The sequence below is a fragment of the Eptatretus burgeri genome, chromosome 7 (assembly GCF_056783735.1).
Source record: "Eptatretus burgeri isolate ZD-2024b chromosome 7, Ebu_testis_v1, whole genome shotgun sequence".
Classification (NCBI taxonomy): Eukaryota; Metazoa; Chordata; class Myxini; order Myxiniformes; family Myxinidae; genus Eptatretus; species Eptatretus burgeri.
The window spans coordinates 104,584,139-104,599,082 of NC_140967.1; the positions used below are offsets into that span (position 1 = coordinate 104,584,139).

Consider the following 14,944-nt stretch of genomic DNA (forward strand, 5'->3'; position numbering starts at 1 on the left):
TGAGATACTCTTGGGTGTGTGTGTGTGGTTTGCTTCATTGTAATTTGATGGATGATGTAATATTTGGATGATGATATAGCTTTATTTAATGGTTAATGTTGAACAAGGCTCATGTCCGTTAGTCTACGTTCGAGCCTTTGTTGCTTTGTGAAGCCGTAGTATTTATAAAACGGATATGCTGTCCATATTGCTGATCCTATATAAGTGCTCAGAGTATGAAATGTCGGGCGCTCATCTCTGCACCTCCTCTCTTTTATGGACCACGATCTGTCCACATCAAATGCCATAACAATGAACTCATGCAAGATTGTGTGCTGTGTGTTTGGTAGTGTGGTGGATATTTTGGTGACCCAGTGGTCATGGTGCTGATGGTATGCTGTGTATGTAGGATGAATCCACAGGTGAGGTGGTGTTCTACATGAAGGGAGCAGATTCTGTGATGACAAACATCGTGCAGTACAACGACTGGCTGGAGGAGGAGGTAAAGAACTCTGCCCCTCTCATGGCTCATCCTCAACCTTCCACTACAGGATGTTTCAGAATAGGCTGATTTAAGAGGGACAAATGCTAAATTAGAGTAGAAAGAGTACCAGTGCATGTGGGAACTGGTGTAACAAATATAGAAAACACCATGGTATGTTATGGTATGGTAGCAACACAGGAGCCAAAACCTTGAAGAATTTGAGAGGACAAAGTGGGATTGGAATGACCAGGAGAGGTAGTTGTGAATTTGTCCAGGGGTGGTGGGGGGTTGGGGGGGGGAGGTTGAAAGGATTGGATTTAGGTCTTTTGACAAGGAATAGGTCGCTTGGTGAACACTTACAACCTGCAACGGCTGGGGGAGAACAGATGAATTGTGACATCGGGTGCAAGACCAGATGAAAGGTCGGAGGCGACCAGGGGTCTGGTATCCCGGTTGTTTCAAATTGATCAGCGTTCGAGACAATGCACGTATTCCCATCTGCCAAGCACTGGGGCCATTGGTGGACGTTATAGATTCCACGGTGTGCTTCTCGAAGAGTCGGCAAGTTATCGCTGGTACCGTGAACGGATTACAAATTCCTGAGAGTCGAATGTCGGGTCTGGCCAGCCGGTTCATTAAAGACCTGGGCCAGAACCATTTTCCCCAGCCAAACCCACACGATGGGAATAATTTTAGCCATTAAAGAGGAAGAAGAGGAGAGGTGGTCCACTTATTACGTATGGACACGTCCTTAAAAAGCTAAACCAAATGTCGCGTGTATTACAGCACTTTGTCACCCGTAGCAACAAAATCAATGGAGAGCAGGAATTTCATCACTCATTCCTACCATGACTGGTACCAAAGATGTGGGTACGCTTCGTTTCCCAAGTTGGCTTGCCATTGTGTTAGAGGATTAAATGTGTACAATTGTCATGTCCGTTGCAATGGATGTAGCCATGTTTGACTTTGGCGTTGGAGTTTATATTTCAAAATGAGGAAGCTGAGGGGTAGGTGGAGAATAGAGAATAGAGAACAGAAAGGATTGTTTTTTGGGGGGAAGGGAATGAATCCCTGATTTTCTTTTTTCTTTTTTTGGTATTTGACCCCTAAATCCTTCATTTGTCTCACAATGTATCAAGTGGTTTTGGGGGTGGAACCTGCAGTCCTGTAATTTTGCCTTTTGTAGATCCGCTGCCTCGTACTTTGTTTCAACCGCACGATATACTATCCTTGTACCTCTGTGAGCAACACAGTGAATGATGTCGTTTCGTCGTTTTTGTTTTAGTGCGGAAATATGGCACGAGAAGGACTACGGACCCTCGTGGTGGCGAAAAAGACCCTGACGGAAGAACAGTACCAGGACTTTGAGGTACGGTCCCTGTGGACAGTCCAACATCCAGTGTGAATTCTCATCACGTCAATGTGCATTGTGTGTATCATTATAACTCTTGCATCTCAGTCTTTCCTGAGCTCTTCCCTTTTCCCTCAAAAACATCACCCCTTGCATTACAGAACGTCCCAAAAAACCAGTCCATCTTTAACCAAACATTAATTTTGATATATTCTCATGTACCTTGTGCTCGCAAGTGGTCCAAGTTTAAAATACAAAATGTACGATCCAGGGAATGATACCATTTCAAGTCTGCAGAAGTTTCAAAATGGTTGTTTTGGATACAGGAAGTGGAAGGTGAGGAAGCAGGGTTGTAGTCCGAGTGGGAAGCAGTTTAACATGTTGATTCAATTGAGTTGTAATTATGGGATTTCACTTAGGATTCCAGTTTGTTTTGAGGATTTGTGGTCGATGTCTTTTTTTTTTTTCAGAGTCGCTACAACCAGGCCAAGCTGAGCGTCCATGACCGCTCATTGAAGCTCACCGCTGTTATTGAAAGCCTGGAGCGGGGCATGGAGCTGCTATGTCTAACCGGTGTGGAGGACCAGCTGCAAGAAAACGTGCGACCTACAATGGAGATGCTTCGCAACGCGGGCATCAAGGTGAGCTTGCATGCACTCACCTGTGGGCTTTGTAGTGCGCGGTGCCTGCATGATAAACGAACGTGATCCTTCTCGTCTTCCTCGTCGTTCGACACAGATTTGGATGCTCACGGGAGACAAGCTCGAAACTGCGACGTGCATTGCCAAGAGCTCTCGCCTCGTTTTACGCACGCAGGACATTCACATCTTCCGCAACGTGAGTGCAGGATGTGAGACGGGGCGGCTGGGGTCGGGGGGTTGCCAGTAGTGTGGGCCGAGGCTGTGCCATGGACGGTTGAATTTGCCATGAGCTTTGCGTAAGGTTTGGAAATTTAAACTAAATGGTAACATTTGCTTAACCTTGCGATTTCTGTCTTTTACCCTGGGGTTTAATTGGAGACCTGGAATTTGCAAGTTACGAGATTTTCAACCATTTGTTGCTGCACTCGAGGTTACAACTCTGTACAATACATCGAAACTTGTTGTACTCTCATCTTTTCTACAGAATGCAAATGCAACTATGATGTGCCATGTAAACGAGCATCGTGGAAGCCTAACCCAAACTGCTGAGCAGCTTGACGATTGAGTGAAGTTAGGGTTACTTAATAGGCAAAGGGAAACCAAATGGGTAAACGGCACTCAATTGCATCGGGTGACAGTCAAAATGACGAGTTTTCTTTTCAATTTGAAGTCAGCACTCAGCCGCCATTTTGTGCACCACGCTGTAGTTTCCACGAAGGCCGTTGGCACAGACAACAGCGTTTCACGAAATAGCATGAACAGCTTGTGATGGTGAACCGTGTATTTACAAAACTACCACTCATTCAAGTGAGCCATCAAATTGTTCCCAAACCATTTTGGTCGAAAGCTCTCCATGAGCCTCAACTTTGTTTAATATCTTAGTGATTTAGGGCTCGTGAGTGAGGTTGAACATGGATCGCATGCAGGACAATGACATTGGTAGACAGCCATGTAATTTTACACCATTTACAAGGACGTAGTGCGAGAAAAAGTCAACCATGCTGGGTATGGTTGAGGGAAGAAGAGGAAGATGCAGACCGTGTATGTGCTAGATGGGGGTGTTTGGAGAAATCTGATCATAAATGTCACCAGACCATCAGATGCGTCTTGATGGAACGAGATGACAAGAATGAGAAGGTAATTTAGGTGGAAATTGTAATTATGTTGGAACAGACATAACGCATGATATCACATGTGCCAAGTGCGGCGTCGAGGTTTGCTCTTGGTCTCAAAGCTCGCCTGGGTTTGAATCTCAGCCCAGCTATAAACTCTCATCCTGGTGTTTCACATGCAGGGTGAGGTATCGATGTTCCTCGGATGGACATTAAACTGTAGGAGCCGTCCGCCAGAACCGGTCGTTGTACGTTTAAGATCCCATGGTGTCTTTAGCTAAAAGTGGGCGAATTATCGTCGGCTCCCTGAACAAATTGCAAGTTCCTGCCTCCATCCCAAAGGTGAGCGGATGGTGACCCAATCTTTGTACTTGGCCTCATCTAACAATTAATTTCATTGTTAGACCCTATGGCCTTGTGGCTATGGAACAAGATGGATGGATGGATGGATTCCTTTTGCTGAGTATTTGGATTAAAACAAAAATTCCAATCGGGGATTGGAAACATGACCAGTGGGCCTCACGGCTCGACATCATAACCCTTAAATGCACGGTGCTTTGAGCTCAGCGCTTCCATGAGCCAAGACTATGGATGATAATAAAAATTGTAGTCGGTGAGTTTTTCTATTTCCTTTCTGACTTCTCAAACCCCGTCGCTGGTTCTGCTTTGGGCGAACTTTTGCATTTTAAGCCGAAAAATGGTAAAGATGGTTTGTGTACAGCCAGGGATGTACGCCGGTATGTTGAATCCACCGTCATTGTAACCCATGGATTCCCCTCTGAATTCCACGTTGATCCAAAGTGAATGGCTCCAATGGCCTTTCCGCGTTGAAAGCGGGAGTTTCTGCACCACGTGCGCCATTTCTGGCAGAGTATTATCTCAGCTTCACCACTCCCCCTTCCCCTTCTTTGATGCGTTCCCCACTGAAATGATTAACCGTGTCTTGCCTTCCTCCACCCACCCCATTCCTCATCCTAGGTGAGTAACCGTGGTGAAGCACATCTGGAGCTGAACGCCTTTCGGCGAAAAAATGATTCTGCCCTCGTGATCTCAGGTGGCTCTCTGGAGGTAAAAACCGAGGGTTTAGAGCCACTGCTTTAGAATCCTTCGTGAGGGTGGTGTACTTGCTGCATGAAGCAAATTGTTCTCCTGCGTACATACGCACAGGGCTGCCTTCTCGAAACGCTCGTCTTGTTGGAGTTTGTCGCGATCAAATGAAATGCCCATTTCTCTTGAGAGGCCACATGTCGAAAGGACTTTGTCGTTTTGTTCAACTCGACTCGGGCGGACCTGGTAGAGAAAATATTCTATTTAATTTTGAACGATAAGCCTTGTCGTGGATATACCGGCTCGGTCAATTTGGACCGGAGAGATTTTGTACACAGCAGCAAACTGTCCGACTCGACGGTAGGGTGTACGAGTGTCAGGATTTCTGGGGATAACTCCTCTGTTCTGCCGTAATGATGGTATCGCAGCCTTTTCGAGCTTTGTTTAAGCTGCTGAGCCTCTGCCTCAGGGCTACTTAGTGATGTCTTCGCGAGGGGCCTGCACCGTGATGAGGGAAAGGTTGAGTTTGGCCTCTTGAGGCTACTATTGATAAGACTGTTAGGAAGGCAGGCTGAGGTTAAACCTGCGATGACAGGGTCCCCCTACTCAGGAAAGGCAGGCAATTTATCTTCGTTCTGCAGCCAATCTGCCCACTATTGACTTTCTGTTATCTGAGCACAGGCCGCCCGCTGATGGGGCCGCCCGGAAGAAGGCGGCGGAGGAGGGAAGGAGTGGGGAGGGCGGGAGAACAAGTCATTGGTGAGCGGGTTAGCACGAGGGTTATTCTGTGTGGCAGCTGGCGCGCCGGGCATGGGGACACGGTGTTGGGGGTCAAATAGAGGGGTCAGCCTGAGCCTCGGGATGGCCACTTTGGCAATTGAGGATTTGTCTTCATTAGCGTAGGAACTCTTACATGTGCGTGTTCTTGGGACTTCCCCACGCATGGCAATGGTGTTCAGGGGCGACCTGAACGGCTCTCTGCATGGTTAAAATGGGTACACCTGGGAAAGACCTGCAGGGTTGTGGTTAATGTGTGGTAAGATTGTTTTGTACCATAAAAAAAACATTTCTTGTTGCATTGCTGTCGATTTCCTCAAGCGGGTCATACTGTTCCCGTATTGTCATATCTGTTTTAGCTCATTTATCTTTTCCTTTAAGGCTCATGGCGAAGCTCGACGCATCACGATTGACAGACATTGGTAGACGTCGATGTACTTTTCGCATCAATGGCGAACGCATTGAGAGACAATGGACAAATCCTCACATGACGGACGTGAACCTCGAAACGCAATATCAGCTGCGACTACCAGATCGGCCGGTCGAGTTTGAGTTTTGTCGCATATCATCGGCTCGTGTGGAAGTTTGGGTGACTCGATAAAGAGCCTCAGTTAAAGTTATATTTGGCCTGCAAATGATCCGGCCGGCATTCTTATCGTGAGTTGGAAGAACAAGAGGTCGAGTGCTCGAGGTTCGTGTCGCGCTCCTCTTCGGGATGGATGAACGTACCGGAGAGAGCGGTTTCTCTCATGGATACATTTTAATGAGCTTTCAATCCCGTGTGTGTGTTTTCATTTTTCCACCCGTCATGTTATTTCCCTTTTTGAACATCCAAAGTCAAACAGTACGACTTGTTGTTCCATTTCATCGCTTCCCAAGACGACTTGCTTAGTGTTATCAGTGACACGTGTTCTGATTGCTGATTTTTGAGTGAGTGAAGCAGCATTATTAGTTTGATATTTTTCTTTAACTTTGCTTGTTTGGGTTTCACATGATTAGGATATATAGTTATATTGTTACAAGCTTGGCTGCCTCTAAAGTTTATATCGGGTATCTCAATAAAATGTATACAGACTGTATTATATACACGAGGGCGAGTCAAATATATCCGTAATATGTTTTATTGATGTAATATAACTACAATTGAGCATGTACAAGAGCATCATTTTTACACATAGTCCCTCTCCTTTTCGACACACACACAGTCCATCGGTTCACGGCCTCCGTATGCCCTCAGACAAAAAAATGTTTTTGTTTGAGTGATGAGTTGTACATGCACCGCTTCTCTCACTTGTTGGTCACTGGCAAAGTGGCGACCTCTTAAAGTGTCTGAGTTGACCAAACAAGTGAAAGTCCGAAGGGGCCAGGTCAGGACGACACGGAGGATGCTCCAACACCTGAAAGTTCAATTGCCGGAGGGTTTCCACAATATGGGCGACGGTGTGTGGACGGGCATTGTCATGCCACGATGCAACACCTTTTGACAGGAGCCCCTCGGTGTTTCCATCGAATAACTGGTTTCAACTGGTTCCGGAGCATGTCGTAACAACGGACACTGTTTTCCGTTGTGTCCCCCTCTTGATGGTATTCCAAAATTGGACCTTGTGAGTCCCAGAAAAGTGTGAACATCACTTTTCTCGCCGATGCTTGGCTTTTGAACTTCTTTTTGACCGTTGATGTCGGATGCTTCCACTCTACTCTGGCTCGTAATGGTGGACCCACGTCTCGTCTCCAGTGACGATGCGTCTCAAAAAAGCATTCCCTTCATGACGAAAGCGGTTCAAAAGGCTTTGGAAGATTGTCATATGGTTGCTCTTGTGCTCTTCTGGGAGTGCGTCGTTCGGCGGCAGCTCAATGCGTTGTTGGGCGGCGCCACGCGTCGTTCAGCGGCACCACGTGTCGTTCGGCGGCGTCGTTTGGCGGCGGCTCCATGCGTCATTCGGCGGAGGCTCCATGCGTCGTTCAGTGGCGGCTCCTTGCGTCGTTCAGCGGTGCACTGGTCGTTCGGCGGTGCCCCGGTCGTTCGGCGGTGCCCCGGTCGTTCGGCGGTGTCCCGGTCGTTGGGCGGCACCCCGGTCGTTTGGCGGCACCCCGGTCGTTCGACACTTGGCTTGGTTCCGCTTGCTCGGCAGCATTCCACTCTGTAGAGTGGCACTCCCAGGTTAGTCCAGTACATGTACCAGACATTCCATTCACACATTGTTGATTTTCTTTTGTCCTCTTCACCTTCTTTTATTTCTTTGGAGTCACTGATGTGGATATATTTACATATTGATGATGGACCCTTCATTCATTTATAATCTTGCTGTCATTTCTTCACGAGAGAACAGTTGATACGGAAAGAAGTGAAACAAGCAGATTTCCCCTATTTGCAATGTAATGATGCAATTTGACTCTCACCTGACATGATCATCAGTGACGGAGACGAATACTCCATATGTTTCTGTGCACATGGAGGTGTGTCTACGTTTTTACGAGCACGAGTTTGTGGAGCTTGCATGTCAATGTCCGGCTGTGGTCTGCTGCCGATGCTCCCCAACGCAGAAAGCGGAGATTGTTCGACTCCTCCAGGCGCATGCTGGCAAGCAAACCTGTGCTATCGGTGCGTCATTGCTCCTAATTGCATCATGCTTCCTATTGTTCTGTGATAGCCCTCCTTGGACAAACAGTAACTGTTTTGAGTAGCATGTAAAACACTGGTTTTTACTCCATTAGGCAACTGCTTTGAGCTTGACTGATCTTGACATTTTGTTCGAGTTCGGTTGAGGTTTGCTCCTCCTGTGGGGCAGGAGTATAATGACTCCAGTCCCCCTACCCTGCAGTCTAACACAGCATTACTGGTGTTGTTGCAGGTGATGGTGGGAACGACGTCAGCATGATTCAGGCTGCAGATTGTGGCATTGGCATTGAGGGCAAGGTAACGATGGCACTGCAAATTTCGGTGTAGCCCACACCAGCTCGAATACAGCTCGGCGTGGTTAGCCTCTAACTATTCTGTTGGTTGCCCTCACAGGAAGGGAAGCAGGCTTCTTTGGCAGCCGATTTCTCCATTACGCAGTTCAAACACATCGGCCGTTTGCTCATGGTACACGGACGGAACAGTTACAAGCGCTCCGCAGCGCTGAGCCAGTTTGTGATCCACCGTGGACTCATTATCTCTGCCATGCAGGTGCGTCTCACTGCTCTTCGAAGTTGCTTATGATGATAATAGTTATTATTGTTTACAAAATAGAATTCTTCGTACAGTAACCCTCCTTTTGCACAAGCTCGAGCTAACTTTTTTTTTTAAACTTTATTTGCTGGAGATGAATGATTTTGGGGACATTCCTGCATCGAGTGTATGGCGTATTCACGGTCGGGTGTGGTTTATGAATTCAAAGTTTATTTTGTAAGACTGATTTATTAAATGGATGGCATTGCCTTGCCCTCATTGCACATTGTATTCTTTTTCAGGCCGTTTTCTCATCAGTTTTTTACTTTGCGTCTGTCCCACTGTACCAAGGGTTCCTCATGGTGGGGTAAGCTCGCATGGCCGGTGCTTAGTCATGTCGACAAGTGGGCTGCGGCCACGATTTCCAATCTCTGCTCGCATGTTTCCTTCACACGAGTACAGGTGTAAGACTTGGATCCGTGTGCCTGTCCGTGTACCTAGGTACACGACCGTGTACACCATGTTTCCCGTGTTCTCTCTGGTGCTGGACCAAGACGTGAAGCCAGAAACGGCCATGTTGTACCCTGAGCTATACAAGGATCTCACAAAGGTCTCGATGTTACACGAACAACACCATGCATGATGCGTACACGAGTGACGATCATTCGGATCGCAGGAAAGGAGGTTCCTTCCCACTAACAAAACGATGTACTTCTGTCAAAAGTTTTAAAAACTCATTAATCTCCATTTTAGTACAAGTGTTTGGCTGGGGTGTTGTCTTGTATGAATATTTAAAATATAAAGCTGGAGTGAAATCTGTGGTGCACCATCCACACAACCCACACGATTTCCACCGAAAGCAAAGTTGAAAGATGGCAAAAGGTTCCACCAGGAATGACGTGATATCAAATTTTGAGTTAAATTAAATTAAAAAAAAAACTGTTAAATTAAATAAAAGTTGAATTTAAAAAAAAGTTAAACATTAAATTAAAAATCTTCTTCTTTCGGCTGCTCCCTTTCAGGGTCGCCACAGCGGATCATCCGTATGATCCGCATAGTGATTTGGCACATTTTACGCCGGATGCCCTTCCTGACGCAACCCTGGTCGCCTCTTACGACACAGGGATATATAAATTAAATTAAAAATAAAAGAATTAAATTAAATAATTTTTTTTGGCATTTGACCTTTAGATCCCGCCCCAGAGGGGGGAGTAGTCAAATATGACACTTCTCTGCACATTCATGCCATACGGTGATCACAACTACCAAGTTTGAATTTCGACATAACCATTAGGGGAAGATGGCATGACGGACGGACGGACAGACAGATAAGCGGAGCCGATTACAATTCCCTCCGCCCACCCCCCCCCCCCCGTGTTTTGTTTTTTTTTAATTAAAAAATAAATAAATAACGTGGGGGATAATTCTGTTGTATTTAGGTAGTTTGATTTGCTAGCTCAAGGCACATTTCACTCTGACGAGGATACCTTTTATCACAGTCACATGTTTGTACATTCCCTTCTTGTGCCCTTCCTTTTTGCTTTATTCTCATTTAGCCATTTTGTCTTGATTACTGGTGCATACACAAAGGATTTTTTTTTTTTTATCCCCACGTGGACGTTGATTTTTGACGTTCAGGTCTCGTGTGAGGTTGTAGCGAGTGAGCAATTGCGAGCACGCCGTTTGGTTGTTTTAAATGGTGGGTAAAGGTTGCAGTGGGGAGGTTGGTAAGTGGACGCGTCACTTTGATGGCAGCTCGGAGCCATTAAACGGAGCCAATTTATTTAAACTTTGACAGCACGATGCTTGTTCTCTTCACGCCCTAATTTCTGCCTCCCCTTCTCTCACCCAGGGCCGATCCTTGTCATTCAAAACATTCTTCCTCTGGGTCCTCATAAGCATCTACCAAGGTGAGCATCCACAGCACTCTTTGTGCCGTTCTTATCTCCCCCAAACAGCTTCGATACCCTCGGTGCCCCTGTCACTTCGCTATTTTTATTATTTTTATTGTCCTTGTCAACGGTGTGGGTTTCCGTACGGCAATTGATATCGCCATCTCGCCTGCCCAGCTCGCGACATTTCAAAGGTGATTAATTATCTCGTCTTTCCCGAACCACGTCCCTTTAGCTGCCTTTCCCCGGCACGTCCCGTTACGGCCGCCGCTCGCATTGTGCGTTTGTCTCTCGCGTGGCCACGATGATTTGCTCAGCTTTTATCATCGCTAACACGAGAAAAAGTAAAAAATGATTTGAGGGTTTAGGTAGAGGAGGAGGAGGAGGGTGTGAGGGGGGAGCTTGCATGTTCACTCTTTGTAAAGTGACCCCTGTGGTGACCCCTCCATCCAGTTCATCCACACTTAAGAAAGTATTCTTATTTGGGAAGAAAAAGAAGTAAACTTTGGTTTATTGAAAGGTGACAAAAACCTTAATGCACCACTCGAAATCATCAATGCAATGTGATGTTGATGTTTAGTGCCCATTTTGATACACTGATGATCCACATTGAACCCTGACAAAAACAAAGGAGAAAAAAAACTAGATTCCTTCCACATGTACTTGTCGATGAGGAACATGGTCAAGATAAAATGGAATGATTTTATAGGAAATGAAGACTTGAAGATATTCCAGAGAGTGCCAGAATATGCAAATCCAGACCAAATGGATGTATTGAAGGAATGGCGGAAAGACGACGAGAGCAAAGAATACAACAGAGAAGGCAGAACAGTGGAAGGCCTGTGGGTACATCAACAACCGGATAGAAGGAAACTGGAGAAGGATTTAATGGAATTAGCTGGAATTTGTATGTAAGAGGCACAGTGTCGAGCCTATATGTAGTAATCTACCTCTGCCACTTGCTGGCCCGTGTTCCACACCACACGATGGATGCCGCCAACTTCGAATGCACCTGATGTTGTCATATTTTTCGGAAGTGGAGTGGAATCGAGCCTGGCCGGTTAAGTACTCTGATGGGAGGTCTCCATGGAATCTGGAGCGCTGTTGGCTGCGGGACGTCTTACCCGCTGAGTTGGTGGCACACTCGTCTTAAAGCTGCCTGTCCAGTCATGGATTTTATCCCCCTTGGAGTGCAATCCGGCCCAAACTGCCATCCTTGTGCTGTCGTCCTTCAGATAAGGCCATAAGGCCGGCTGCGTGGTGTGCATTTGGACTGTCGATGATCAAGATGCCACGATATTTCTGAGAACCTACCATCGCATGCACGGTAACTTGATTTAATTGACCGTCGATAAATTGACTAAAAAATCACATCTCCAATTACTTCCTTCACTACTATCATCCACCTGCTAGTTAGCTTCCATCACGACCTGCATCTACCCAGGTAGTTACCTTTTCACTTTCATTCAGTTACCTTCTGAAAGCATCAACTATTTTATTAACACCATCTTGCTTTTGTTTACCAGTGCCGACTACCTTTACCACACGCACTGAGTTTTGTCACGTCGGCTTCAAACAAGGAAGCTAATCCTAATGGCCTTGATCTTTTTAATATATACATACTTCACCTGTAATAAATATATCTACTATCTTCCAATCTCCCGGTACCTGTCCTGTTTGAATGAAGCTGTTAAATAAATATTTAGTGACCTTTTTTTACTTTGTCCAGCGCTTTTGCACGGGAGCTACGTGATCTCAAACATCCCATTTATTCCTTATCCTTTAACATTTTCAACCCATCCCACCTTCCCCCCTTTCTTTCCCTCCCCTGCTTAAACAAATTTAAAACTTCACCTTTATAACATTCATGGTGCGGTTATGGGTGACGTTGTGATGGAAGGATGTAAAGACGAGTGGCTCTTCCCCAGTGAGCCAACATTAATGTATCTCCTACCTCTGGTAATTGGGTAAGGAGGAGCGATTTGTCCAACTTTAACTCAAAACCCGTCCGGTCTTCCCGAACACACTTCTGCTTTATGATGTGCCAGGGAGGAGCACGCATTCGTTTATCTCCATTTTCTTGTGCGTGCTAATTAGTGCTTTTGCACAGGTGGTATCATCATGTACGGTGCGCTGCTGCTCTTTGAGGCGCAGTTCGTACACGTTGTGGCCATCACGTTCACCTCGCTCATCCTTACGGAACTGCTCATGGTAGCTTTGACCGTACGCACCTGGCACTGGCTCATGGTGTTGGCTGAGCTCTTCAGCCTGGTCATTTACATCGCTTCGCTCGTGCTCCTCAACGAGTTCTTCGGTAAGGCTTCCTCGCCCTACATTTCGTCTTCAAACCATGATTTGGGGCATCCTGTTCATTGCATGCGTGCCTTTTTAAGGCCTTCATCTCGTGCTGATTGAGTTTGAGGGCAGCACTTGAGCAGATCAGTATTAGGGTCGAGGTGGTACAGCTACAGAAATGCCTTTTTTTTTGGATATGTAATAGGGTTGGTAGATCCTTGCTCGCACTGTGAAGATCATGAAGACTTGAAGTTTAAAAAAAAAAAAAAAATTTTTTTTTTTTAAAGCTAGTTAGTGCATAGTGGAATCCCAACTCATGCTCTCATTTGAAAAATGTTCGGATATTGTGCAGTTGTGAAGTTCCATCATGATTTTAAAACTCCGAGTCGACTTTCATCGAGACTCTGCCCCGATGGGCCTCCGCTTTAAACATATGTTGCCAAAACATTTTGCTTTGTCGTCGATCGAGCTTGATAAATGTGTGCTGTGAGTGAAGGAGCTTATAATTGGGTAGCGGGTTTGGTGCACCCGCTGTCCATGCCTAATATATCCCAAACGATTGGCGAGCTCAGCGCATGGAGCACCGTTTACCACGAGGTTGTGCCGGGTCAGGCCGCTCATGTTAGTCGGTCATTCCTTTATCGATTTAACAATTTCCTTTATGGAAACTTCACTGCTCTGTAAGGACGGCACTTGATCAATGTGCTTCATAAGTCTTATCACCGTAATTTTTATGCAAACATTCGATGGTTGAAGCTTTTATTTAACGATTAGTAAATGAAGGTGCAAAGATTGGACGAAGTTGAATTGATTCGCGGTTGACATGCCGACCTGGCTTTCACTTTGAAGGAGAAAACACCTCCATTTTGTGCTACTCTTGGTGTTGAGTTTTTGGATAGGCACCACCTATTACAATGGGAATTTTTGTGCATCAACATTTAGTTGTCATCGATGGGCTCTCTGAGCCCGTTTTCTTTGCCGTCTTGAGAATTTTCCGAATATTTCAGTGATGTACATCTCTCCCACTCCACCTGCAGACACTGCCTTCATAACTTCCTTAACGTTTGTTTGGAAGGTCCTGGTGATCACCCTCGTGAGCTGCTTACCCCTCTACATCCTCAAGTACTTGCAAAGAAAGTTCTCACCACCGAACTACTCCAAGCTGTCCAATTGAGTTCCTTTACGGTGATCAAACTAGTTCGTTTACGGAGACGGGAGCTTTTGCCTCATAACCTCGAGCATTATGTTGACCGTGCGAGTGAAGCTCTCGCTCGGAGTTTAACGTGCGGTAAACGCTGCCATGTTGTGCACGACCATGATGCTGACGATCGGAATGCCCGTGGAAATCGCATCTCGAGATAATGGCTCGGTTGGGGGTGGTGGGTGGGGGTGGGGGGGGCACTCCGAGTAGGCTGCATTGTGGATGCGACTTGACCTGGACACTGTGCAATGAGTCCTTTTGTATAATCAGAGGTTTAAACTTATCCAACAATAACGAGCACTTAAAATGTCCCACCAAGGAATGGGGAGGTGTGTTTGTGTCTGTGCTCATGAAGCACGGCCGAAGCACGTTCTGTGATAGCGCTCTTGTACATCATCGGGGTGAGGGTGGTGGGGGCACATGGGGTTGTTTGTAATTTTGATGTCTGCAATTGTTACTTTTTGGGCTTTTGTACTTTCAGTTTGAAAAAGCTTACGGCAGTACTGCTACTTTAAAATTGGATGTTTGTTTGCTGGATGTAACTTGGTTATTACACTGAAGAGGTTTTCCTTTTAAAATTTCCTCCCAATAATTTATAGCCTTGTGCCCTTTGTGTGTTTCAGTGACGAATGGCCAGCGAGGCCATATGTCGCTTTTTCTACCATAATTCACTCTGCATGGAGTATCTCCATTGGCGTCTTGTGGGATTTATCTGGGTTTGTGTATGAACGGTCGAGATGAGTTGTGCATGTTTGTTCTTGTGAACGGTGCAATAAAATTAACATTTTTTTTATTTAAAAAAATAACACACGGTAGCCTCCGGTATTGAATCTGAACAGGGTGAGTATTTCCTGCTTTATTTTAAAAGAAAACCATAATGATGCAGATGAAAACGACCTGACCTCAGCACGAATGAAGAGGAGGAGGAGATTGGGACCGTACTCTGTGCAGAGCGTTGGTCCTGCTTTCGCAGTCTCCTTGGCTGTTGGACACAATCCTGGACGGGTCGCCATT

General features: G+C 46.0%; 1 protein-coding gene across 1 annotated transcript; it reads left to right on the plus strand.

Annotated features, from left to right (window-relative positions):
- The first annotated feature begins 325 nt into the window (after positions 1 to 325).
- LOC147023993 (putative phospholipid-transporting ATPase IIB) lies at positions 326 to 14,719 on the plus strand. The gene is made up of 13 exons (XM_085890111.1): positions 326 to 481; positions 1,749 to 1,832; positions 2,285 to 2,455; positions 2,553 to 2,651; positions 4,546 to 4,635; positions 7,849 to 7,993; positions 8,244 to 8,308; positions 8,405 to 8,560; positions 8,845 to 8,909; positions 9,044 to 9,152; positions 10,395 to 10,452; positions 12,545 to 12,748; positions 13,767 to 14,719. The coding sequence occupies exons 1-13, from the start codon at positions 419 to 421 to the stop codon at positions 13,901 to 13,903; spliced, it is 1,446 nt and encodes a 481-aa protein (XP_085746237.1). The 5' UTR covers positions 326 to 418; the 3' UTR covers positions 13,904 to 14,719.
- Positions 14,720 to 14,944: the final 225 nt, after the last annotated feature.

Excerpts from the sequence above, each read along its gene's own strand:
- LOC147023993 (XM_085890111.1), top strand. The coding sequence starts at position 419 with ATGAAGGGAGCAGATTCTGTGATGACAAACATCGTGCAGTACAACGAC. Across the intron at positions 8,309-8,404 it reads GCATTGGCATTGAGGGCAAG|GAAGGGAAGCAGGCTTCTTT; the intron begins GTAACGATGGCA and ends TTGCCCTCACAG. Across the intron at positions 12,749-13,766 it reads GCTCCTCAACGAGTTCTTCG|ACACTGCCTTCATAACTTCC; the intron begins GTAAGGCTTCCT and ends CTCCACCTGCAG.